The sequence below is a fragment of the Spermophilus citellus genome (assembly GCF_964194105.1).
Source record: "Spermophilus citellus genome assembly, chromosome: 10".
Taxonomy (NCBI): domain Eukaryota; kingdom Metazoa; phylum Chordata; class Mammalia; order Rodentia; family Sciuridae; genus Spermophilus; species Spermophilus citellus.
Window position 1 is genome coordinate 9,889,322 of NC_138197.1, and position 24,381 is coordinate 9,913,702.

The following is a 24,381-nucleotide window of genomic DNA, read 5'->3' on the forward strand; positions in this document are numbered from 1 at the left end:
TCTGGAGCCAGCAGTCCCCACCCACCCTGACCCCGATGACACTGAGGTGAGGAAAGGTACCGTGGCTGCTTGTGGAATCCTCCCCGACATGAGCTGGAAGAGGGTCTGCAGAGGGTCGTTGAGCGCCAGTGTGCTGGTGAAGCTGCAGGAGAGAAAGGTCAGTTGGGGGACCAGGCCCAGAAGTCTTGGCCCATGGCCACGTGCGAGGCCCCTCCACTGGGTTTCAGTAGGTTCTTCTGGAGTGTGAGCATCTCTGCTCTGCTGGGCCTTCCTGTCCTCCTTTTGGGGGTGACAGAAACATCTTCATTGCCACACCCCCCATAGACTTCCTGTATAGGGATGCTTTCTGCACTTTGGCCCTAGCCCTCTAACTCTAGAGTGACCACTGCTATGGGCCTTCTTCTGTCAACAATATATCCCACCCTCACCTCAAGGGCCCCCAGAGAGCTGCAGAGTTACCTGGAAGCTCTTCCCTTCTCGTGGGCTCCTCCTCCTGGCCACCTGGGTCTGTATGGCTTTTACTCACAAGCACTAAATAGCCATTTTCAATGACCAAAGAGGCGTGGAACAGGGACCAGAAATGATCCTGCTCATGACAATCCATGGGATCTGCTTAACAAGGATATAATGAGCTCTACAGCTGATCTGAGACTTAAGCACACTCCATAAGATATTTTTCACAATTCACTTGGCCCCATCAAAAATCAATGGCCCAAGGAAAAATAAAATCTGTAGCAGAGATATATGCCACAATGTGGGGTTGTGGGATGTTCATTTTCAAAACCCAGAGGAAAGCTGTCCCTGTGAACACCATCTTCTCCCCACAGCACCCTTGCCGCAGGAGTGCGGAGCACATTTCATAATTGCCCCAGAGCTCCTCAACATTCCAGTGCTCAGCAGTATGACCTGTCCCCCAGGGAGACTGAGGCTGTGGTGAAGAACAGCTCCCGGCTAGAGTGACAGCCAGGAGGAACACAGATTGAACTTAAAGTGGAGGGCTCCATCCACTCGTCCAACCTGGCCCAACAGGATTTGTGGCCAATTCAGGCACAAATCAGGTTGGAGGTAGCTTCACAGCCTCAGCCAACATTAGAAGATAAACACTAAAAGTGCCATCTTCTCACCAAGCCTGCTCCTTACAGACCCTCTCACCCCCTACCCCCACCGCCCCAATGTCAGCTGGAGCCTGCGGGACCTATTCAGAAAGCCACCTCCACGCCACCACCTCTTCCTGATACTGATCCTCTTTTGCTGTTTTGTCACCCTCGTTCCACCGTGCACCTTTCCCTCAATCCCTCTCCCATTCTGCTGTGGTTGTCCTTCCTGGTGCCCCTGGCCCCTGGGTGGGTCTCCGTTGCTGGTGTGACTTCTGACTAAGCACCTCCTCAGTCTCGGCAGCACCACTGCTGCCAATGTCAACTTGTAGATCTGACTCCCAGCCCCATGGGATCTTTTGCTGGTATCATGGTCCTGCCGCCCTAATATCCTAGCCTACCTCTGGACACCCACCTCCCCACTCAACACTTACCTGCATCAAAACCCTTGGTCCTATGGTTTTCTCAGTTAAGCTTAAGTCATATCTGTTCCCTCCCTAATGGAACTATCTAGAATAACCTCTCTCAGAGAAGACTACAGCCATGTAGAAACTACTTAATTTTTGGAAACTCAAAAATATTACTAAAATGTTTCATTCCACTCAACAGATAGAAAGAGTGTCTCTGTGTCTGGGTTCTAAGATTCTGGAGAAAAGATGTGCTCAGAAAAAGAAAAACTGGAAGCTGCTTGGAGCATGGTCCTTCCCAGTGCCTTTGGCACTTCTCCCCACCCCCATCCCCACCCAGCCCTGGAGGGGAGGCCTCTCTGTGCCACTGGCCTCCTTTGTCAGCTGGACTCACCCACTCATGACCCAGTTGTAGGTCCGTGGGTCCATCTTGCTGGAGAGGAACAAAGCATGACCCCACAAGTGGTTCTTCATGGCCCACTCCAAGGCCTCCTGAAAACCAAAATGTCACATTCAGCAGTGCCTCGGCCACAGAAATAACACATTCCCACAGTGGGCACTGCTGTACCCTGAACAGTAGAGGCTGGGCCTCCAGAAACTCTTGGGCCTCATTATAAATGTGAAGAAGGAAGTGGGGAGGGAGGGGAGGGGGGCCTCTAATCAGCTTGGTATTTTCTCTAGATTGTCCACTTCTCCAGCCACCCATTATGCCATTTCCTTGACTTCCCTCAAACATGGTCACCAGGTAGCCATATCTTATTAGCAAGTTATAAAATACTTGTAAGAATCTATGTAACAAGATGTTACATAGATGTTACTTTGTCACCCAAAGAAAAGTCTCAAAATGCAAATAGCATAACAAGTATTCATGTTCGAGTCTGTTGAAGAACAGTGGCCTTTTCAACAGCTCAAGATCTATGTTCTCCTTCCTCGGTGAAGAGCTGGACTCAGTGAAGAGCTGGGGCCCGGGTGTGGCTGAGTCTACACCATGTAAAGGAAATGGAAGTGTTTTGGACCATAAAACCACCCACACCCGATCCTCCACCCCATCTGGCTGCTGGAATGCAGAGGACTCCCTGGTTGAGGAGGGAAGAGCTTCCTGCATCCTGAGTCCAACTACAGGGAGACGGGCTGCCCCACTGGTCCATCTACCTGTCCAGGGCTCTCAATGAACCAGAATAAACTGCTATAAGTTTAATCCAGTAAACATAGAAGTTAACCTACCTTCTAATGCTAAAAGCAATTGCTTGTTAACTGTCAAATGACTTCTTAGGCCAAAATAATACACAGACACATGTCTACTAACCTTTACATTCAGTTTTCCAGAAATATTTAGTAAGGAACTACCTCATATAGGAGGTTTTGAACTGGTATTAGTAACTTCCTACTGCCACAAGATGTGGTTTGGGGACAGGAATTCACTAATGAGGTAATTCTATCTCCAAGTAACAAGTTCTTTAATCGGCTCAACATCCCTCCATGATATCTTTTTGGGGGAGAAGGATAGCAAATTTAAATAGCCACAATTAGGGAAACCAGCCTCAGTGAAAAATGACATTAAAGGTCACTGTGTATATATTGATAATTTTGAAACCTTTCTCCTTTTTTTGTAAGGAAAGGAGTTACTAATGCTTGACTGGGAATTACAGATGATTCAAAAATCTGCCCATCCAAAAATATAATTTAAGAACAAGTGAAAAGCCAGGCATGGTGGTGCACACCTGTAATCCCAGCAGCTCCGGAGGCTAAGGCAGGAGGATCACGAGTTCAAAGCCAGCCTCAGCATCTTAAAGAGGCCCTAAGCAACTCATCAAGACCCTGTCTCTAAATAAAATATAAAAAGGGCTGAGGATGAGGTTCAGTGGTTAATTGTCCCTGGATTAAATCCCCAGTACCCCCCCAAAAAAAGAACTAGTGAAGAAACTGAGAACTTATATCAAGGACACAAGTCTCACCCAATGCCAGAAATAAGACCCAGGCAAATATGAACAAGGGTTCTAAAGATGCTCTCCCTCCCGGCACCTCGTCCATCACTCACACTCCATGGGTACCGCATCTCCCCCTCGATTCCTCTCAGGTCCAGGGGTGAGGGAGTTTAGAAGCCCAGGTTCAGGCCCCCGCTGCCTAGAGCTCAGCCCTCACTCTACCACTTACTAACATTTCTAATCCAAAAATACGTAAAGCAAGGAGGGAAGCTAATGTAGTGTTTCTATGGCAATAAAGAAGACAATGCGAGGCGGACCTGCAACCTACCGGCAGGTCAGGCACAGCAACCTGCAGAGTGGCAGAGCTGACCCACGAGCCTGCAGGGTAGGCGGACCTGCGACCCACCAACAGAACAGGTCCAGCGGCCTGCTGAGGGGCAGGCCCGCCCCCTCACCCCGTGCCTGCAAGGTAGGCGGAACAGTGACTACCAGCAGATCAGGCCCAGCGGCCTGTTGAGGGGCGGAGCCACCCCCTCCCCTGCACCTGCAAGGTAGGCGGACCTGCGACCCACTGGCAGGTCAGGCACAGCAACCTGCGGAGTGGCAGAGCTGACCCTTGCGCCTGCAGGGTAGGCGGACCTGCGACCCACCAGCAGAACAGGTCCAGAGGCCTGCTGAGGGGCAGGCCCGCCCCCTCCCCCGTGCCTGCAAGGTAGGCAGAACTGTGACCACCGGCAGATCAGGCCCAGCAGCCTGCTGAGGGGCAGAACCGCCCCCTCCCCCCGCACCTGGAAGGTAGGCGGACCTGCGACCCACTGGCAGGTCAGGCACAGCAACCTGCAGAGTGGCAGAGCTGACCCATGCGCCTGCAGGGTAGGCAGACCTGAGACCCACCAGCAGAACAGGTCCAGCGGGGGAACCCGAGGAGACTGCTTCTTGGAGCCTGCTCCTAGCAGAGAGTGCACCGAGCTCGGGGCGGCAGGGTTCTGGCTCCCGGAGCTGCTTTGGCCCAGGGCTGGGTAACCCGCGGAGACTGATACTTGGAGCCTGCTCCTAGCAGAGCGTGCACCGAGCTCAGAGAGGCCAGGTTCTGGCTCTTGGAGCTGCTTTGGCCCAGGGCTGGGGAACCCGCGGAGACTGATACTTGGAGCTTGCTCCTAGCAGAGCATGCACCAAGCTCGAAGTGGCCGGGTTCTGGCTCCTGGAGCTGCTTTGGTCCAGGGCTGGGGAACCTGCGGAGACTACTTCTTGGAGCCTGCTTCTAGCATAGCGTGCACCGAGTTCGGAGCGGCCGGGGTCAGGCTCCCGGAGCTGCTTTGGCCCAGGGCTGGGGATCCCGCGGAAACTGCTTCTCGGTCCGGGTCCTGCTGGGTGCTGTGGGGGCCAGAGGGGCTGAGTGGAGCTGCCACCTGCGCCCAGAACACGCCAAGCGACCCGCCGGCTTGGTATCACGTCACCCCAACTGCAGCTGGGGCCGAAGAGAGCAGCTGCCCACGCCTGGAACAGGACCAGCGACCCGACGGCATGGTAGTCAAGTCACCCCATTTGGAGTAGGGGCCGAGCAGAGCCACTGCCCGAGCCTGCAAGGTAGGCAGACCTGCGACCCACCGATGGGACAGGCCTGGTGGCCTGCCAGCGTGGTGGACACGTCGCACCGATTGGAGTGGGGGCTGAGCGGGGCCGCTGCCTGTGCCCGGAAAAGGCCCAGCGACCCACCGGCGTGGCAGTCAAGTCACCCCACTTGGAGTGGGGGCAGAGCAGAGCTGCCGCCCGAGCTCGCAAGGTAGGCAGACCGGCGGCCCACCGGCAGAACGGGCCCAGCGGCCAGCCGGCGAAGCAGACACGTCACACTGGTTGGAGTGGGGGCAGAGCAGAGCTGCCGCCCATGTCCAGAAAAGGACCAGCGACCCGCCGGAGTGGCAGTCAGGTAGCCCCATTTGGAGTGGGGGCCAAGCAGAGCTGCCTCCTGAGCCCACAAGGTAGGCAGACCTGCGAACCACCAGCGGAACAGGCCAGAGGCCTACCGGCGTGGTAGACACGTCACACCAATTGGAGTAGGGGCCGAGCAGAGCCGACGCCCGCATCTGGATCAGGCCCAACGACCCGAGGGCGTGGTAGTCACGTCACCACAATTGGAGTGGGGGCAGAGCAGAGCTGCCACCCGCGCCCGCAGGGTGGGCAGACCTGCTACCGACCGGCAGAGCAGACCTACAGGCCCGCCAGCGTGGTAGACAGATCACCACAATTGGAGGAGGATCACAGCCACTACCTGCCCTGCAAGGGAGATTTTTCAACTATACAAGAGCAATATAAATAAATAGAGGGAAAATTTCAAAAACACAACAGTTTCACCAAGCAGAAAGAAACGCAAGCAGTATGAAAAGACAAGGAAAGAAAGGACCACAAGCAATGCAGGTCAACTCAACTCCAGAAGAGATAATAGCTGCAACAGATGGAATGTTAGATAAAGAATTCAGGATATACATGCTTTAGATGATCTGGAGTTTCAAGGAAGACATGAGACACCAAAATCAGACAATGAAAAATGACTTTGACAATGAATTACATAAAAAAATCCAAGAAGCAAAAGATCAATTACACAGGGAGATAGAGGTAATAAAAAACAAACAAATAGAAATCCTAGAAATGCAGGAAACAATAAACCAACTTAAAAACTCAATTGAGAATACTACCAGCAGAGTAGAACACTTAGAAGATAGAACATCAGACAATGAAGACAAAGTATTTCAACTTGAACAGAACATAGACAGCTCAGCAAGACTGCTAAGAAACTATGAGCATAACATCCAAGAAATATGGGATGACATAAAGAGACCAAACTTAAGAGTCATTGGGATACAGGAAGGAATAGAAGTCCAAACCAAAGGAATAAACAATCTATTCAATGAAATAATACGAGAAAACTTCCCAGACTTGAAGAATGAGACAGAATCCCAAATCCTAGAAGCCTACAGGACGCCGAATGTGCAAAATCATAAGAGATCCACACCTAGACACATTATAATGAAGATGCCCAACATACAGAATAAGGAGAGAATTTTAAAAGCTACAAGAGAAAGGAAGCAGATTACATTTAGGGGTAAACCAATCAGGATAACAGCTGATCTCTCAATACAGACTCTGAAAGCTAGAAGATCCTGGAATAACATATTTCAAACACTGAAAGAAAATGGGTTCCAACCAAGAATCGTGTATCCGGCGAAATTAAGCTTCAGGATGGAAGATGAAATTAAAACCTTCCATGATAAACAAAAGTTAAAAGAATTTGCAGCTAGAAAACCATCTCTTCAAAAAATCCTTGGCAAAACATTACAGGAAGAGGAAATGGAAAATAACAATGAAAACCAACAGTGGGAGGTAGGACAGTAAACGGGGGAAAATAATCAAAGAGGAAAACAAATCAGGTTTAGTAACACTAATAAACAAATATGGCTGGAAGAACAAACCATATCTCAATAATAACCCTAAATGTTAATGGCTTAAACTCACCAATTAAGAGACACAGGCTAGTTGAATGGATCACAAAACAAGACCCAACTATATGCTGCCTACAGGAGATGCATTTGATAGGAAAAGATATACATAGACTGAAGGTAAAAGGTTGGGAAAAATCATATCACTCATATGGACTGCGGAAACAAGCAGGAGTGTCCATACTCATATCAAATAGAATAGATTTCAAGCCAAAGTTAATCAAAAGGGATAAAGAGGGACACTACATACTGCTCAGAGGAACCATACACCAACAAGACATAACAATCATAAATATATATGCCCCAAACCACGGTGCTGCTATGTTCATCATGCAAACTCTTCTCAAGGTCAAGAGTCTAATAGACCACCATACAATAATCATGGGAGACTTCAACACACCTCTCTCACCACTGGACAGATCTTCCAAACAATAGTTGAATAAGGAAACTATAGAACTCAATAACACAATTAACAACTTAGACTTAATTGACATATATAGAATATACCACACAACATCAAGCAGTTACACTTTATTCTCAGCAGCACATGGATCCTTCTCAAAAATAGATCATATATTATGTCACAGGGCAACTCTTAGACAATATAAAGGAGTAGAGATAATACTATGCATCTTATCTGATCATAATGGAATGAAACTGAAAATCAACGATAAAAGAAGGAAGGAAAAATCATGCATCACTTGGAGAATGAACAATAGGTTACTGAATGATCAATGGGTTTTAGAAGACATCAAGGAGGAAATTAAAAAATTCTTAGAGTTAAATGAAAACACAGACACTACATATCGGAATCTATGGGACACTTTGAAAGCAGTTCTAAGAGGAAAATTCATTGCTTGGAGTTCATTCCTTAAAAAAAGAAAAAAACAACAAATAAATGTTCTCATACTTCATCTCAAAATCCTAGAAAAAGAAGAGCAAAACAACAGCAAAAGAAGTAGAAGGCAAGAAATAATTAAAATCAGAGCTGAAATTAATGAAATCGAAACAAAAGAAACAATTGAAAAAATTGACAAAACTAAAAGTTGGTTCTTTGAAAAAATAAATAAAATTGACAGACCCTTAGCCATGCTAATGAAGAGAAGAAGAGAGAGAACCTAAATTACTAGCATATGGGATGAAAAAGGCAATATCACATCAGACACTTCAGAAATACAGAAGATAATCAGAAATTATTTTGAATCCTTATACTCCAATAAAATAGAAGATAGTGAAGGCATCGACAAATTTCTTAAGTCATATAATCTGCCCAGATTGAGTCAGGAGGATATAGACAACCTAAACAGACCAATATCAATTGAGGAAATAGAAGAAAACATCAAAAGATTACCATCTAAGAAAAGCCCAGGACCGGATGGGTATACAGCAGAGTTTTACAAAACCTTTAAAGAGGAACTAATACCAATACTTTTCAAGCTATTTCAGGAAATAGAAAAAGAGGGAGAACTTCCAAATTCATTCTACGAGGCCAACATCACCCTGATTCCTAAACCAGACAAAGACACTTCAAAGAAAGAAAACTACAGACCAATATCTCTAATGAACCTAGATGCAAAAATCCTCAATAAAATTCTGGCAAATCGGATACAAAAACATATCAAAAAAATTGTGCACCATGATCAAGTAGGATTCATCCCTGGGATGCAAGGATGGTTCAACATATGGAAATCAATAAATGTTTTTCACCACATCAATAGACTTAAAAATAAGAACCATATGATCATCTCGATAGATGCGGAAAAAGCATTCGACAAAGTACAGCATCCCTTTATGTTCAAAACTCTCGAAAAACTAGGGATAACAGGAACATACTTCAACATTGTAAAAGCAATCTATGCTAAGCCTCAGGCTAGCATCATTCTGAATGGAGAAAAATTGAAGGCATTCCCTCTAAAATCTGGAACAATACAGGGATGCCCTCTCTCACCACTTCTGTTCAACATAGTTCTCGAAACACTGGCCAGAGCAATTAGACAGACGAAAGAAATTAAAGGCATAAAAATAGGAAAAGAAGAACTTAAATTATCACTATTTGCAGATGACATGATTCTATACCTAGCAGACCCAAAAGGGTCTACAAAGAAACTATTAGAGCTAATAACTGAATTCAGCAATGTGGCAGGATATAAAATCAACACGCATAAATCAAAGGCATTCCTGTATATCAGCGACAAATCCTCTGAAATGGAAATGAGGACAACCACTCCATTCATCATATCCTCAAAAACAATAAAATACTTGGGAATCAACCTAACAAAAGAGGTGAAAGACTTATACAATGAAAACTACAGAACCCTAAAGAGAGAAATTGAAGAAGATCTTAGAAGATGGAAAAATATACCCTGCTCATGGATAGGCAGGGTATATTTTCATCAAAATGGCGATATTACCAAAAGTTCTCTGTAAGTTCAATGCAATGCCAATCAAAATCCCAATGGCATTTCTTGTAGAAATAGAGAAAGCAATCATGAAATTCATATGGAAAAAGAAAAGACCCAGAATAGCAAAAACAATGCTAAGCAGGAAGTGTGAATCAGGTGGAATAGCGATACCAGACTTCAAACTATACTACAGAGCAATAGTAACAAAAACAGCATGGTACCGGTACCAAAACAGGTGGGTGGACCAATGGTACAGAATAGAGGACACAGAAACCAACCCACAAAACTACAACTTTCTTATATTTGATAAAGGGGCTAAAAGCATGCAATGGAGGAAGGATAGCATCTTCAACAAATGGTCCTGGGAAAACTGGAAATCCATATGCAACAAAATGAAACTGAATCCCTTTCTCTCGCCATGCACAAAAGTTAACTCAAAATGGATCAAGGAGCTTGATATCAAATCAGAGACAAGGCATCTGATAGAAGAAAAAGTTGGCTACGACCTACATACTGTGGGGTCGGGCTCCAAATTCCTCAATATGACACCCATAGCACAAGAGTTAACATCTAGAATCAACAAATGGGACTTATTCAAACTAAAAAGTTTTTTCTCAGCAAAAGAAACAATAAGAGAGGTAAATAGGGAGCCTACATCATGGGAACACATCTTTACTCCTCACACTTCAGATAGAGCCCTAATATCCAGAGTATACAAAGAACTCAAAAAATTAGACAATAAGATAACAAATAACCCAATCAACAAATGGGCCAAAGACCTGAAAAGACACTTCTCAGAGGAGGACACACAATCAATCAACAAGTACATGGAAAAATGCTCACCATCTCTAGCAGTCAGAGAAATGCAAATCAAAACCACCCTAAGATACCATCTCACTCCAGTAAGATTGGCAGCCATTATGAAGTCAAACAACAACAAGTGCTGGCGAGGCTGTGGGGAAAAGGGTACACTTGTATATTGTTGGTTGGACTGCAAATTGGTGCAGCCAATTTGGAAAGCAGTATGGAGATTTCTTGGAAAGCTGGGAATGGAACCACCATTTGACCCAGCTATTCCCCTTCTCGGTCTATTCCCTAAAGACCTAAAAAGAGCATGCTACAGGGACACTGCTACATCGATGTTCATAGCAGCACAATTCACAATAGCAAGACTGTGGAACCAACCTGGATGCCCTTCAATAGATGAATGGATAAAAAAATGTGGCATTTATACACAATGGAGTATTACTCTGCATTAAAAAATGACAAAATCATAGAATTTGGAGGGAAATGGTTGGCATTAGAGCAGATTATGCTAAGTGAAGCTAGCCAAGCCCTAAAAAACAAATGCCAAATGTCTTCTTTGATATAAGGAGAGTAACTAAGAACAGACTAGGGAAGAAGAGCACGAGAAGAAGACCAACATTAAACAAGGATGAGAGGTGGGAGGGAAAGGGAGAGAGAAGGGAAATTGCATGGAAATGGAAGGAGACCCTCAGGGTTATACAAAATTACATACAAGAGGAAGTGAGGGGAAAGGGAAAAATAATACAAGGGGGAGGAATGAATTACAGTAGAGGGGGTAGAGAGAGAAGAGGGGAGGGGAGGGGAGGGAAGGGGAAGGGAGGGGGGATAGTAGAGGATAGGAAAGGCAGCAGAATACAACAGACATGAGTCTGTCAATATGTAAATCAATAGAAGTGTAACTGATGTGATTCTGCAATCTGTGTACGGGGTAAAAATGGGAGTTCATAACCCACTTGAATCAAAGTGTGAAATATGATATATCAAGAACTATGTAATGTTTTGAACAACCAACAATAAAAAAAATTAAATTAAATTAAAAAAAAAGAAGACAATGCATGTAGGATGTTAAGCAATTGCCTGGAAGGTAGAAAATATTTTTTAAATCTGCTTTTGTTATTATAGTTGCTATGCTCGCTGCTTATCTTTCTTAAAGAAGAGTTCATATTTCATTTATCTCTGTATGCCTCACTGGGTTCAACGCCTTAGAAGTAGTAGCCGCTAATAAATGTTTATTGAATAAATGAATCACTGGGGAAACTCTGACTCCCTACTCCACAGGGAATAGACAGGGAATGGCTGTGACTTGATCCCACTGATTTTTACTGGGTATCATTGTCAAGCACTCACTTATAACCTCATACACCAAAATCCCAAGAGGTTAAATATTTAAATGTGAAAATGAAGTTACCGAAGTACTCCAACCTCATTTTTAGGAATTAATTTCAAAATAGGAAAAGGCTTCTGGAATATGATCCCTCAAAAGTTGTGATTTGGGACACATAGTCCAAAAACAAGGAAGAACTCCAACACATCAACTTGTGGTGATAAAAGACTGAAAGATGTGGAAAACCCTTGACCAGAAAATGCACAGATTAAAAGATAATCAACTTCATTCCTAAAAACAGAAATGCAAATTAATAGTAAATGGTATTTCTTCACCTCTCTGATTGGCACATATCAAAAGTCTGCAAACACTTTTGGCTGGTGACATGGGGGGAATGTGGGGAGACACATACTCTCATACATTGCTGAGGGGGTGAACTGATTTACAGCTCTAATGAGATTTTTCAATACCTATCAAAATTGTAAACCATTTACCCTTTGACCCAAGGCTTCCACTTCTGGAAATTTATCTTACATGTATTTTCTCACATTAGGCAGAATAACAATTTTAGCATTGTTTGTAATAGCAAAAGAAATAATCTAAATGTCAATCTATAGGAGCTTAGCTGAATTAATTATAATAAAATCCATTGAAAACTATGCAGCCATAAAAAATAATGAGGCAGTTATAATCAAAGAAGGTGATATATGTGCTATGAGAAAGAAAGCATGATAAAGGGGTAAGAGGTAGCAAATACACCAAAGGCCAAATCCAGTGTACTGCGTGTTCGGCATGGCCCAGCGCACAGCCTACAAGTTCAAAGAGTTTTTATCTTGTTTAATTAGTTGAAAAAAAATCAAAACAAAAATAATATTTCATTACACATGAAAATTATATATGATTCAAATTGCTATGTCCATAAATAAAGTTTGAAATGCAGCCACTCGTTCATTTATACATTGTCTGCGTCTGCTTTCATGCTCCAAGGGCTAAACTGAATACTGCAGCAAGACCTGAAGGCAGACAAAGCCAAAAATATATACTGCCTATCCCTTTATGAAAAAGGTTTACCAACTCCAAAGTTTGTTTTCTAAATATTTAGAAAGGAAAGCACAGGCCTGACCCACAGTATGCTATAAGAAAAAAAAGAGGGGGGGAAATAATTATATATGCAAAAACTATGTTTGGATGTTTCAGGGAAGAAATTGGGTGATTGGAGGGGGGAGGGGCGATTGGAGGGGGAGGGGCATCATTCCTTCCTTACATTCCTTATTGTTTTATTCATTAAATTGATTTTCAAAAAGATTCAAACATTTGAACTTATGACTTTTATAAAACACAAACACAGTTTCAAAATTAGACAAGACATCTCCCTCCATCTGCTAAATTACAGCATTCAATATTGGTAGGCAGAACTGTTACTTGTAAATGACGGTTCTAAAACTAATTTGGCTTGTATACGAAGAACCGTCTGGAAGGGCTTACTCTTGAACCCAGTAATCCCACATCTAGGAATCTGTCCTAAAAAATAAACCAAGGATCAGCAGTGACATGTCATAAATGTTCAAATGGCATACTTTATAAGATGACACAATTGTAAATAGCCTATATATTCAAAAAATATTTGAGTGATTAAACAAAGTAAGACTTTATTTCATGGTACTATTGGCAAGTGGTAGGAAACTTGCCTGTGCCCCTGAGCTTAGTCTCCAGCACCACAAAAATAAATAAAATGGTGCTGTCAGTTTAATGCCATATGGTATTTCACCATGTGATCTTAAATGGAAAAAGAGAAACAATTGTATATGCAATTTGACTTCATTTTAATATACACATGGGAAAATTCTGGAAGCAAATTTATCTAGATGCTAACAGGTATCATCTTTAATAACAAGACTATACTCCCATCGTAGGTGTTAATGGTTAAAACTTATATTGGTGTTTTTATTTTCTTTGCCGTGCCTTTCTGAACTTCTCACTGGCTCTAAAATCAGTGTATGCCATTCATGTAATTGGAGGCAGGGTGTTGGAGGCGGGGACAGTGGTCACCCTTCTACAGGACGCCTGGGAGAAGGGCAGACTTGCCTTCTTCCTCCCATAGTACAGCAACTTGGTGAATTTCTCCACGATCTGTGCAGGTGTCTCCACCGTGGGGGGAACCTCCCCGGTGAGCAGGTTGCGGGGCCCGGAGTTCACCGGCCAGGCCTCGTCGGGTCAGGTTGATGAGGTTGGCCATGGGGGTCTGCTTCTTGTACTTCTCCAGCTTACAGTTTTGCATCAGCAGCTCAGCTATGTCAGACCCCACCATGGACTGCAAGGCAAAGAGTGTCATCCTGGGGGAGAAGGCCCTTGGTCCTCAAGCAGGCTGCCCAAGCTGCACAGAGCAGGCTCCAGACACTTGCCCTCTGCACAAGGTACTTCACCACTCATGCACACACAGGCAGTCCCTCCTCGGATTACTGAATTTCAAACGTCAACTTCATTATCATGGATATTTTCTGGCTGTCAGGAGCCATGAAGCTTACTGGAGCCAGTCCTAATTTCACAGGTGTTTAAACGGGCTGGTGCAGTAACCCCACAAGAGCACTGCATTTCCCGTGCAGGGCAGGAGAGCATCGGAGGGAAAGTCTGCATTAGCAACCTGGTGCTGACACGTGAGCAGTGTTTCCCAGAGGTGACGTGTTGCTTCTCATAATCACACCCTACAGCAAACCTCATCTCTCCCACGGCCTGAAACTCCACCCTGGCCTGCACCTGCCCGAGCATCCAAGCCATGACTTACCCCATTCTGGCGACAGAGGAGAACTAACAGTTGCCACAGTAGAGCTGAGTCTCTGCTTCCTGGGGTCTCGGACTTGAGCCTCTGAGCTGCTTTCTGCTGGCAAAATGTCATGATATCGACCTTGTGAACATCTTCCCTGCGAGAGATTTCAGGAAGCAAAGAGTGAGCAGGCAGACTTCTCCCACACTCAGGATGATCCTTGTTCTGCCTGTAGTATGTGGGCACCAGCAAGGTGAGGTTGGGATAGAAGGCTGACAACCCAGGGTGGGGTAATAGTCTGTAGCCACAGGATGGTCATTTCCTTGTAGAACAGGAAGGGACTTCTGAGACTCTCTTTTACACCCCTTCCACTTTACAGATGAGGAAGCTGAGGCCCAGAGGCCTCGGTGAAGTGACAAAATACCGGCTAAGAGAGCAGACTTTCAAGTCAGATGGTTCTGAGTCTAAACCTGGTCTGTCACTCTCAGTTTAGGCAAGTTTCTGATCTCTTCTAAACCTGTTTTCCCCCTCCCTAAAATAAGGATAATAAAAGTAAATGCATGCATACAAAAAGAAACAAGCAGATTCTGTGGCATATACTAAGTTCTCGATAAATGGTTATTATTATTTGCTCCATATTATCCAACAAAGTGAAGCCAAGTTGGGACTGATACCTAGAGTTTAATAGCCAACTCAGTTCTCTACTCTCATCTGTACACCTGTGTGTAAGACATAGAGACAGGACTCATTTCACGTGAAGGAGCTGTCAGGTATAATAAGGGGATTTTCTTGGGCAGGGTGGCTTCAGGAGAAGAATACATTTGAATAGCAGCAATGCTATCTAAAGGGCTTATACTGCGTAATCTCCCTTGAGGCTCACAGTCACCACCTGAATTGGCAGAGTGAGTATAACATCATTTCTCAGAGGAAAAAGTAATATGCAGAGGGTTAATTGGCCTGCCCACCATGGTACCCTTACTTAGTAGGATGCCTGAACCCAGGTCCTCTGACACCCAGCCAGGTCTTTCTGCACAACAAACGTACCCTGAATATTTATCAGCAACATGAATGGCGACTTTAAGGCAGTTCCAATTCAGGCCTGCAGAGGGCAGACCTGCACACTGTCCAGTAACTGGAACCCTGACAACATTCTTTGAGAAGTCACTTTTGGTAGTTTTTCCCTTGCGATCCACTTGAGGGTGACTTCCCAGTGCTCCGCTTTTTTACTAACATCTATAAAGTATACAGAATGCTAAAACATCCTACCACGGAATATCTACAAAATGGAACTGATTGTTAAATTGTGAAGCTATTTTTTCTGTCTGTCCTTCAACTATCCAGTGGCTTATCAAAATGACACAGGTCATATATATGGTCATATCTAGTAGAGAAACATTTTCTTCCAAGGACACCAAAACAAAGCCCCCAAATGCAAAAGTCCTTACTCAGTCTCTTAAAGTAATTTACCGGATCAGGGGTCCTGAGAAACTTCTCATTTCCTCTTGGTCTTCAGAATCATTAAGAATAACCTGGAACAGAAAGTAAGATTTGGTCTTTGAGACTTCCACCAAGTGCCCCCATTGGTCAAGTTTAGTGTCAGACCCCAGGGCTGTGGTCCATGGAGGTGGCTTAGGGCCTTGGGGAGGAAACAGAAGAATAAACGTGTTCTTCTTGTTAAGATGAGCCCTAGCACCTAAGGGGAAACATAAGTCTAGCATCACTTCTTCCAGAGAAGAGCCCAGCCATTCCTGTGCTTCCTGTTCCAGGGGCCACATGGCCCAGTTCCCCACAAGTGTACCCCCCTTGGAGATGCCCAGGCTCAGGCAAAGGGAAGAGGGCAAGTACGTGGAGAGCAGTTTGGGGGTGCAGTGTGCCAGCATACCAGAGACACGGGATCCTGCTTACCTCCATGCTGTGTAGCTCCACAAGGGCCATCTGCCCATCAGGGGGAGAGCTGGGACACACACACACCAGCTGACCTCCTGGACCAAAACTCACAGAAACATGAGGGATGTAGAACTTCATGGGTGTGTTGGGACCTGCTGCTGAGACATCCACTGACCAAGAGAACACAGATGGACCCTGGTAGCACTTCTTTCGCAGCTTTTCTTTAATTTAGAAATATGCCACAGACATATTCTGTCCAAATTTCACCTGGGACCAAGCTCAGATTCTGGGTGGGCTACGTAATTGGAAGAAGCCCATACTCCCTGCACCAGTCCAAGTTAAGCCTCTGAGAATATGTCAGAATAGAATGTAAGAATGTGTTAATTTGGTCCAAATGATAGTGCAGCCCAACCCAGATTCTCAGCCAAGGTGAGAGGCCAGGAGCCTGTGGCTTCTATGCCCAGGGCAAGACTCCTACAATCAACAAAGCAATTATGCTTTGTATCCTGCTTTTGCTTTACCCCATTCTCTCTGTTCCTCACTTCTTTTTTTTCCCTGTAGAAAATTACCTCTTTATTACTTCATAAAACAGACAGATTAGAATACTGCAATTTTATATTAATAATCTGCAGACTTTTATCTAATGTGTACTTATGTAGAGATTATTTAAAAACTTAAAACATAACTGATTAATAGGCATTTGATTACTCTTTTGATTTATTTCATTAAAATTTCTATTTCTATTCTAATCATTTTTAAACTTGAGAAAACTGATTGAATCTTGGTTTTCCTGAATGTATTTTTAAGATATATCTTCATAGTAACCTGTAAACATTGCATATATCTGTTTTATTTTTAAATGTTTTTGCATTTTAAAATCTTGTGTATTTTTTTATTTTTATTTATTTATTTATTTATTTATTTACATGAGCTCTCTTCTGATTTCACTTCTTCATCTATTACTTGAAAGCACTCCTGAGTGCCTTCTGGCCCAGTCTTCCCATGGCTAGGAGCAGTGTTCCCTTCTAAGGGCCAGCCAGGATGCAATTTCTATTTCAATAGAAAAGGTGAGAAAAGAAGCCCATGCAGCCGACAAGGATTCATTTCTGGAAACACAGGCTAGGTGCGGCTTTCCAAGAGGCTCGCACCCACCTTTCCAACAGTGCTCCCTCGAGTACCCACCTGCCTGACCTGGACTCCAAACTGCTGTCGCCCTAGGATCATACTGCTCAGGGGCATCCGCCATGTACTGACTGAGCTCATAGCTGCTGGAGCTGAGACCAGACTCGTGCTGCTGGACGAGGTTGGACTTGCTGGTCAGTGATGGCTGAAAGTCAAGAACCAGGAGACACGTGGGAAGGAATTTCAGGGAGCTGGGCTTCCCGAGTGTTTCTTCAAAGAAGCAAAATTCAAACTTTCCCAGAAATACAGAGAACGCGGATATGTTGAAAGGAGAAGAGAGCATACCATCAACAGGTATTTGCTAAAGGGTGCATTATGACCCTGGGGTCAGGGGGACCCTGAAGTCAAGCCTCAGTTTTGATTCTAGTGCCCTGCTGCTGTGACCTCAGACAAGTGACTTTGGCCCTCTGAGATCAATAGCCTCATGTATGATAGAGATAAATGTACTGCCCTGAATACTTCAACTACTTACCCACATATTTATTTACCTGTTGTTTAATGAACTCCTACTATGCTCCAGGTGCAAGAGGATACAGGAGTACAAGAAATTCATGGAACTACATTCTGGGCAAATATGAATGAAATAATGGATTCAGAAGCTCTTTGTATGCTGTCGTGTGCTATATACATGTGAGTGGCTGCAGTTATTGTGGTAGGGTTAGTCACAAAAACATATACCCTGCCCTGTTAAGCACTAAGTATGCAGAGAAGCTATTCTCAGGACTTACACAAAGTTAGTCAGGAAGACAAAATTAATACAAGACCATCAAAACATAAGAGCTCATCTCTATAGTATCTTTGCAACTTTTCCACAAATCTAAAATTATTCCAAAATAAAAAGGGTTATTAAAAAAAATTAAGAGCTCCATTTTGTGGCCCAGGAAGTACGCTTTTAAGATTTTAGAGGAAAGAGATGAAAGTGTCAGGAAAGATTTCAAGCCCCGCTTTTCAAACATGAGTTAAAAGATTCTAGCAACTTCCCATTTCTTGGGTAAACCAAATTGCCAGGGCCCTGAGGTGTCCAATACTGTACACCAAGTGTCAGCCTCTTTCCTTGCCAGCACCTCAGAGTGACTTGGATGCTTCCAGTGTGACAAAAATACAAAGGGGCCAGATCAGGGTCTCCGACGCGTTAGAGTGAAGCAGGAAGGCAGGCAGAGGAGGTGGCGTGAGTAGGGTCCTGCCATGGGAAGAGGAACAGGCCCTGCAAGTGTCTGGCTGTTGGAGGCCCCCACCCCTAAGGGCCGGCCTGCCACTGCTGACAGGGTCATCTGTGATGCATGGCCATGGGCCTCCAGCCCCACGTCACTTCGAGTTACCTTATTCTTGCAGACACCAGTTAACTGACTCTCCGAAAAGAGCTCCCCAGGCCGCTCCTGTCCAGAGCTGGAAGCAGGACTGTCTTTATAAGGGCTCCGGCTGATGGATCTGCAGTGAAATGACAGCAGGGCTGAGACGGGTCCTGGACAGGCCAGACAGGCCGAGGGGCCTCTTCTGGAGGTGTCCTGAATCTACGTGTGGCAGGTGGCAGGTCAGCCTGGGTGCCACAGAGAAAAGCACTTTCCTCCCGTGCCCCACCTCAAGTGCACTAGTACCAGGAAAACAGGAATGTTCGGTTCCACACACAGCGGCAGGAAGTGGCCTCGGACCCAACAGAGGAGGTTGGCCTCCAGCCTGCGGTCCTGGAAGGCCTGGAGCAGAGCACTTGGGTTGCTGAATCCCAGGGCTAAGGTCACCAGGACAGAGGCCTGGGTGAAAGTCTCTTTCCTGCTCTGCTTCATGCCAGAGGAGTATCCCACTCTCAAGGTCCAGGAGTGGGCAGAGGAGCAGCTCTGCGCCCCAGGCAGGACCCAAGCATCAGAACTTCTGCTGGGCATGATGGCACATGCCTATAATCCCAGTGACTCGGGGGGCCAAGCAGGAGAATCACAAGTTCAAAGCCAGCCTCAGCAATTTAGCAAGGCCCTATGCAACTTAGTAAGACCGTGAGTCAAAATAAAAAATAAAAATGTGCTAGGATTGTGGCTCAAGGGTCAAGTGCCCTGGGTTCAATCCCCAGTACCCCGCCCCCCAAAAACAGAGTCTCTTCTCCCTAGGGCTTCCAGAAGTAGAGGATAACCACCAGAACCAGATACCATAAGATTGACACCAAAATTGTACGTGTAATTTATAATGCTCTAATAAAAGTAACTAAATAAATAAAAATAAAATGTACTCTATAATATTCTGTAAAAGAAAAGAAAAAGATGGATCTAATGTAGACTGAGTGTGACCCAGTCCTGTGGGGTGGCCTCTCCCTTCACACTTACTGAAACTGGGTCTCACTGTTCATCCCAAATGAACTGTTCTGGTTTTCGCGATGGCGATCCCCACCGAGGTACTTCTGATCTCCGTAATCTTCATGCCAGATATAAGGAGTCCCTTGCCTTGGCACTGCTCCCTCAGAGAAAACAGAATGAAGACAGGTCACTGGCTATTTCTGAAAGTTCTCTTCAGAAAGATGCTATGGAGCTGTCCAGCTGAGGTACTAGGGCACAGTAGGCATAAAAATGGATCAGTTCTGGGGACGTAGCTCAGTGGTAGAGCACTTGCCTAGGACAACCGTAGGTTTGGTTTCAAACATCATCAAAAAAAATTTTTTTTCTGGCCAAATTGAGTTAAATTTTAAATTTTAAAAAAAGCCCCAAGATACCTCTCTGAACCAGTTAGCATGGCTGCACACATGCACATGTGTGTATGTTTTCAACGTTGAAACAGATTGTGCTTGGCGAGGGAGTCAGAAGCTGCCATTGGCATCCACCCTATACCTGTGAGTATAGGGTATAAAACCCCCATGGGTACATGTCCACCACCCTCAGGGTGAAGCAATGGTCAGACTCATTACAGCCCAGCCCAGCACACACCAAATGTCCTTAAGAACTGACTTCACTTTTACTTGATCAGTAATCGTAATCTTGGCTATAAGAAGGAGTAGGAGGAAAAAATGTAGATGAAGTAAAAACTATCCTCCGTATAAGTAACACAGAGACAGTTTCAGTACCATCGTCACTTGAAAAGAGAAGTTCCCTGCTCTCTTCTGCTCAGGAGATCCAGGGACAGGGTCTCTGTTGTGGTCTCACCTGCCCAAGGTGAGGCTCTGAACATGGTACCAATGGCTTCCGTCCTGCCTGTCAGGCCAGCTGCACCACCCCCAGTCCCCAAAGGCTTGTGGAGAGTACTCCATACCTCTTTCTTCCTGAAGCTGCTGCGGGTGGCCACGGTAGTAATAACTCCCATAGGCATATTCTTCCCTCATAGTCGGAGAGTGATATCTCTGATAGGGATCCTCGAAGCCTGGCCTAAAACATCACAAGGAAGTCCAGTCACCTGACGATGCATGCAATAGAGAAACCCACAAAGGACTAGGCAAACTAAATGACTTCAGAGGACAGAGCGGCCACCCCAATCCAGAATCTGTCTGAAAGCTACAGTTCATTCTGGACCCTCTAAACACATCCAGAATCAGAGCAGGAGGAGGGCCCTTGCTATAAGGCAAGGTTGGGATTTTTGTAGTAAGATAGAAAACTATTTTTTTATTTAAAAATCTTTGTTTAACTATTTTTATTTAGAACCCTTTTGTTTTTATGGTAAAACTCTTATTCCCCAAATACATCCATTCTGTAGCTGTTATCTTAAAAAATTCTTCTCCGATACTATCTTAGAATAAGATGATAAGAGCCTACTATTGGGGGTTGGAGCTATGGCTCAGCAGTACAGCGCTTGCCTGGGCCCTGGGTTCCATCCTCAGCCCCATACAAATGAATAAATAGAATAAAGGTATTTTAAAAAGATTTAAAGAAAAGAAACTAGTATTGTAATTTCTATGCATATTTCAGATAGAAATGATTTTTAAAGTAATCTTAAATCTGATTATTTTTATTGTCTCTGTTCTTAACATACCTCCCTTTGGGAATCCAATAACCCAAAAAGACATGGAAAAAGAAACATCGTATCAATTAATTTATCAGTTAATAATGCTTTAGTATTTACAATAGTTGTCATAATTTCAACCCGAATTTCAACCTATTAAGGTGAATAAATATCCTAACTGGAAAAAGCAAAGTAGAACATTCCAGAACATTGATGGCTTCCAACATTCCATGAACTATTTGGTACAATGTCATCGATTAGAACTGGAGGGAGCAGGAGTTCCAGACTCTCGGTCCTAAGGATCACCTCACCGCAGCCTCTTCCTCCTGAACTTAGGGCTGGGAAGTCCAGATCTGGCTTTTCTAAGAAGCTGATTTTTCCCACAGCTCTCGTTCATTCACCACTGCTTTTGTGTGCCAGTCACACTCCAGCCGTGTTCTCAGCACTAGGACTCTTCTTGGGGCTGGAGATATCAGACTAACCCCAGGTTAGAACTGTCCAAAGACTGTGAAGCCCTTCCTATGGATCCTAAGGAAAGCTTTTCCAGCATCTCCATGTTGCTTTCTGGGATCCCAGAGCAAGACAGTCCCATCTGCTGCCTTGAATTCCCACCTGTACCCCTCCTCTGATGGCACTTTGATAGCTGTTTTGTTTAAAAAGCTCCACTTGGGTTCGGAGAGGAGGGAAATACTATCCTCTATCACCAAAAAAACAGCTTGGCAATATAGTACGTGGGAAAAGAAAAACAGAGAGAGAAATAAAAGAGAAAGGAAGAAGGAAAAGAACAAACTGTTCATCCACATGTAGGAAAGTGGGGTCCATTCCAAACCCTGAAGCCATACCTGGAGTACCCCTGGCTGGGGTAGGCCCCGTCATAGTAGTCCACCCCAGACCTGGGTGCATGAGGGGGCTGCAGGTGGTCTGCCTGGGGGTCCTGCAGTGGCTGTGGGCTCCCATGGATGTCTTGCCATTGGTGGAACCCCTCTCCATTGTGCCGAGGGTGAGGAACAGGCCGATGAGGTCCACTTTGAAGCCCTCGGCCGGGGTCCTTTGGAGGTGCCATGGGCCTCCTCCGTGGCTGAGATGGCCGCAGGGGAACCCAAGGTTCCATCCCTGACCCTCTGGATTTCTCTTGGGTTTGAGTCAGCTGTACAGTTGTTTTATTTCCCTGCACACTAAACAAAAAGGGGGAAAAATACTTGTCTTAAGCCTATATCTAAACATGGTGGTTGATTAGGTTTTATGAAAAGAGCAACTAGAGTCCTCAAACCTTGTCTGAAACAAACCATATGGGCACGGATATAGAGAGATCTGAAGACAAAAAAAATCTCAAGTGGATACCCAAATAAATAACAGGGTAGACAATTATATTGATATTGCTTACAAAATTAAAAAGTACATATGGAACGGCAGATGTGGGAGGCAAGAGAGACAGATAACAGTAATAGATGCAACTAGGAATGCTATCAAGGAATCCCAATTAGTGTTTCTTCATTTATCCCATCAGCAAATATTTATACAACACTCAGGATGGACCTGCTGAGGCATCATAGAAACGAGTCAGCCTTGGAGGGAGCAAGATCCAAGTTCAAATACGGACTGCCACCTACTAGCTGTTGTTTTTTTTTTTTTTTTTCCTCTTTTTTTAATTTTTGTTTATTTTTAATTTTTTTTATTGGTTGTTCACAACATTACAAAGTACTAGCTGGTTTTTAAGCCTCAATTTCCTACCCACAAAATGGAGAACACAGTAACCAGTCTGTTAGAAATACAGATAGGGCCTGGAATACACTGCCTGGCAGATCGTGATTGATAAAGAGCAGTGTTGCTGATTGTGATCTTTTTGTTGTTTCTCTACTATCTATACAACCTCAACTACCACTCCTTAGGTATCTCTCAGGATATTTTTTAGACAGATACATTTTATACATTTATTCATTTTTATGTGGTGCCGAGGATTGAACCCAGTGCTCTACCACTGAGCCACAACCCCAGCCCTCAGGATATTATTCTAAACAAAGGCAATTCCTTACCTACAAAGAACTGTGGTCTAGTTGGTAAAGTAGTTTTTTTTAATTATTTGTCCACTGCTTTATTTTTAGTGTGACTGTTTGCTGCAGCAAATACATAAATTCAACCTTGATCTTTTTTCATAAGATCTTATATAAAAGAGCACTTTTAGTTCTAGTGATTGGTGCTTGAACCAGATGGTATCAACCAACGTGGATAGTCACCCCAGTGTTCAGGTTGGGACAACCTAAGTAGTCGTTTTGACAGAATTATGTCTCAGTGGGATATTTCTCAACAAAAGCAAATATTAATGTTCTGAGACTTCTAAAGTCTCAAAGAAATTTCCTCTTTGGAAAGACTTCATTTGCTTTTGCAGCACTGGGGCTTGAACTCGGTGCCTTGCACATATGAGGCAGGTGCTCTACCACTTTGTAACCCATCCTTGGGTCAGTGCCAAAAGAAGATAAAGGAACAGCTGCAAGATACAGAATGAGGAATGGGAATTTGGCAGAGACCAGAAATCAAATCCTGAGGCTGCCAAGAGAATGGGCAGCCCAGAAGAATGGCAGGGAGTTTGGGGGGTGCATTGAATTTCCTGTAGATATGGGATGGGGAGGTGATATTGGATAAATAATCCAGGAGCCATTGATAACATGATTTTGCTGATACAATTTAATCATTCCTCACCGAGTACTAGTAGAAATTCTAGATAGGGGTGATAGGTGCAGTAGTCTGAATGTTTGTATCTCCCCTTGCCAATCCATATATTGAAAAATTCTATTCTGCTTATATGATGATCTTGGGAAGTCGGGGGCGTGAGGGTGATGCACTCATGAATGGTATTAATGGCCCTATAACAAGGGCCTGGGGGAGATTTCATGCCCTCTTTCTTCCATGTGAGGATACAGTAAGACATTATCAGTCTGCAACCAGGAAGAGGGCCCTGTCCCAACTAGAACCTGATCATGCTAGCACCTGAGCTAGGACTTCCAGACTCCCAAACTGTATCAGTTTCTGTTGTTTATAAGATGCTCTGTCTATGGTACTTTGATATCAAAGGTTTTGCATATATACATACATCTACACATCCAGGTGGGAAAGATAAACTAACAGAAGAGGGATGACATCTTTGTCGCTTCGAGAGAATGTGATCCAATGGAGTGTCAAGGGGGTTTCAGC

The 24,381-nt window shown here is 44.5% G+C and overlaps 1 protein-coding gene across 1 annotated transcript in view; it reads right to left on the reverse strand.

Moving 5' to 3' along the window:
* The window catches only part of LOC308658743 (protein transport protein Sec16B-like), a 42,829-nt gene extending 20,466 nt beyond the window's left edge, over positions 1 to 22,363 (reverse strand). Inside the window, 12 exon segments of the mRNA XM_081311586.1 lie at positions 61 to 142; positions 1,896 to 1,993; positions 13,539 to 13,664; positions 13,666 to 13,764; positions 14,236 to 14,371; positions 15,682 to 15,743; positions 16,120 to 16,271; positions 17,284 to 17,428; positions 18,603 to 18,711; positions 19,593 to 19,716; positions 20,509 to 20,621; positions 22,035 to 22,363. Coding sequence (XP_081167712.1) covers positions 61 to 142; positions 1,896 to 1,993; positions 13,539 to 13,664; positions 13,666 to 13,764; positions 14,236 to 14,371; positions 15,682 to 15,743; positions 16,120 to 16,271; positions 17,284 to 17,428; positions 18,603 to 18,711; positions 19,593 to 19,716; positions 20,509 to 20,621; positions 22,035 to 22,303 — 1,515 coding nt within the window. The 5' untranslated portion in view covers positions 22,304 to 22,363.
* Positions 22,364 to 24,381: the final 2,018 nt, after the last annotated feature.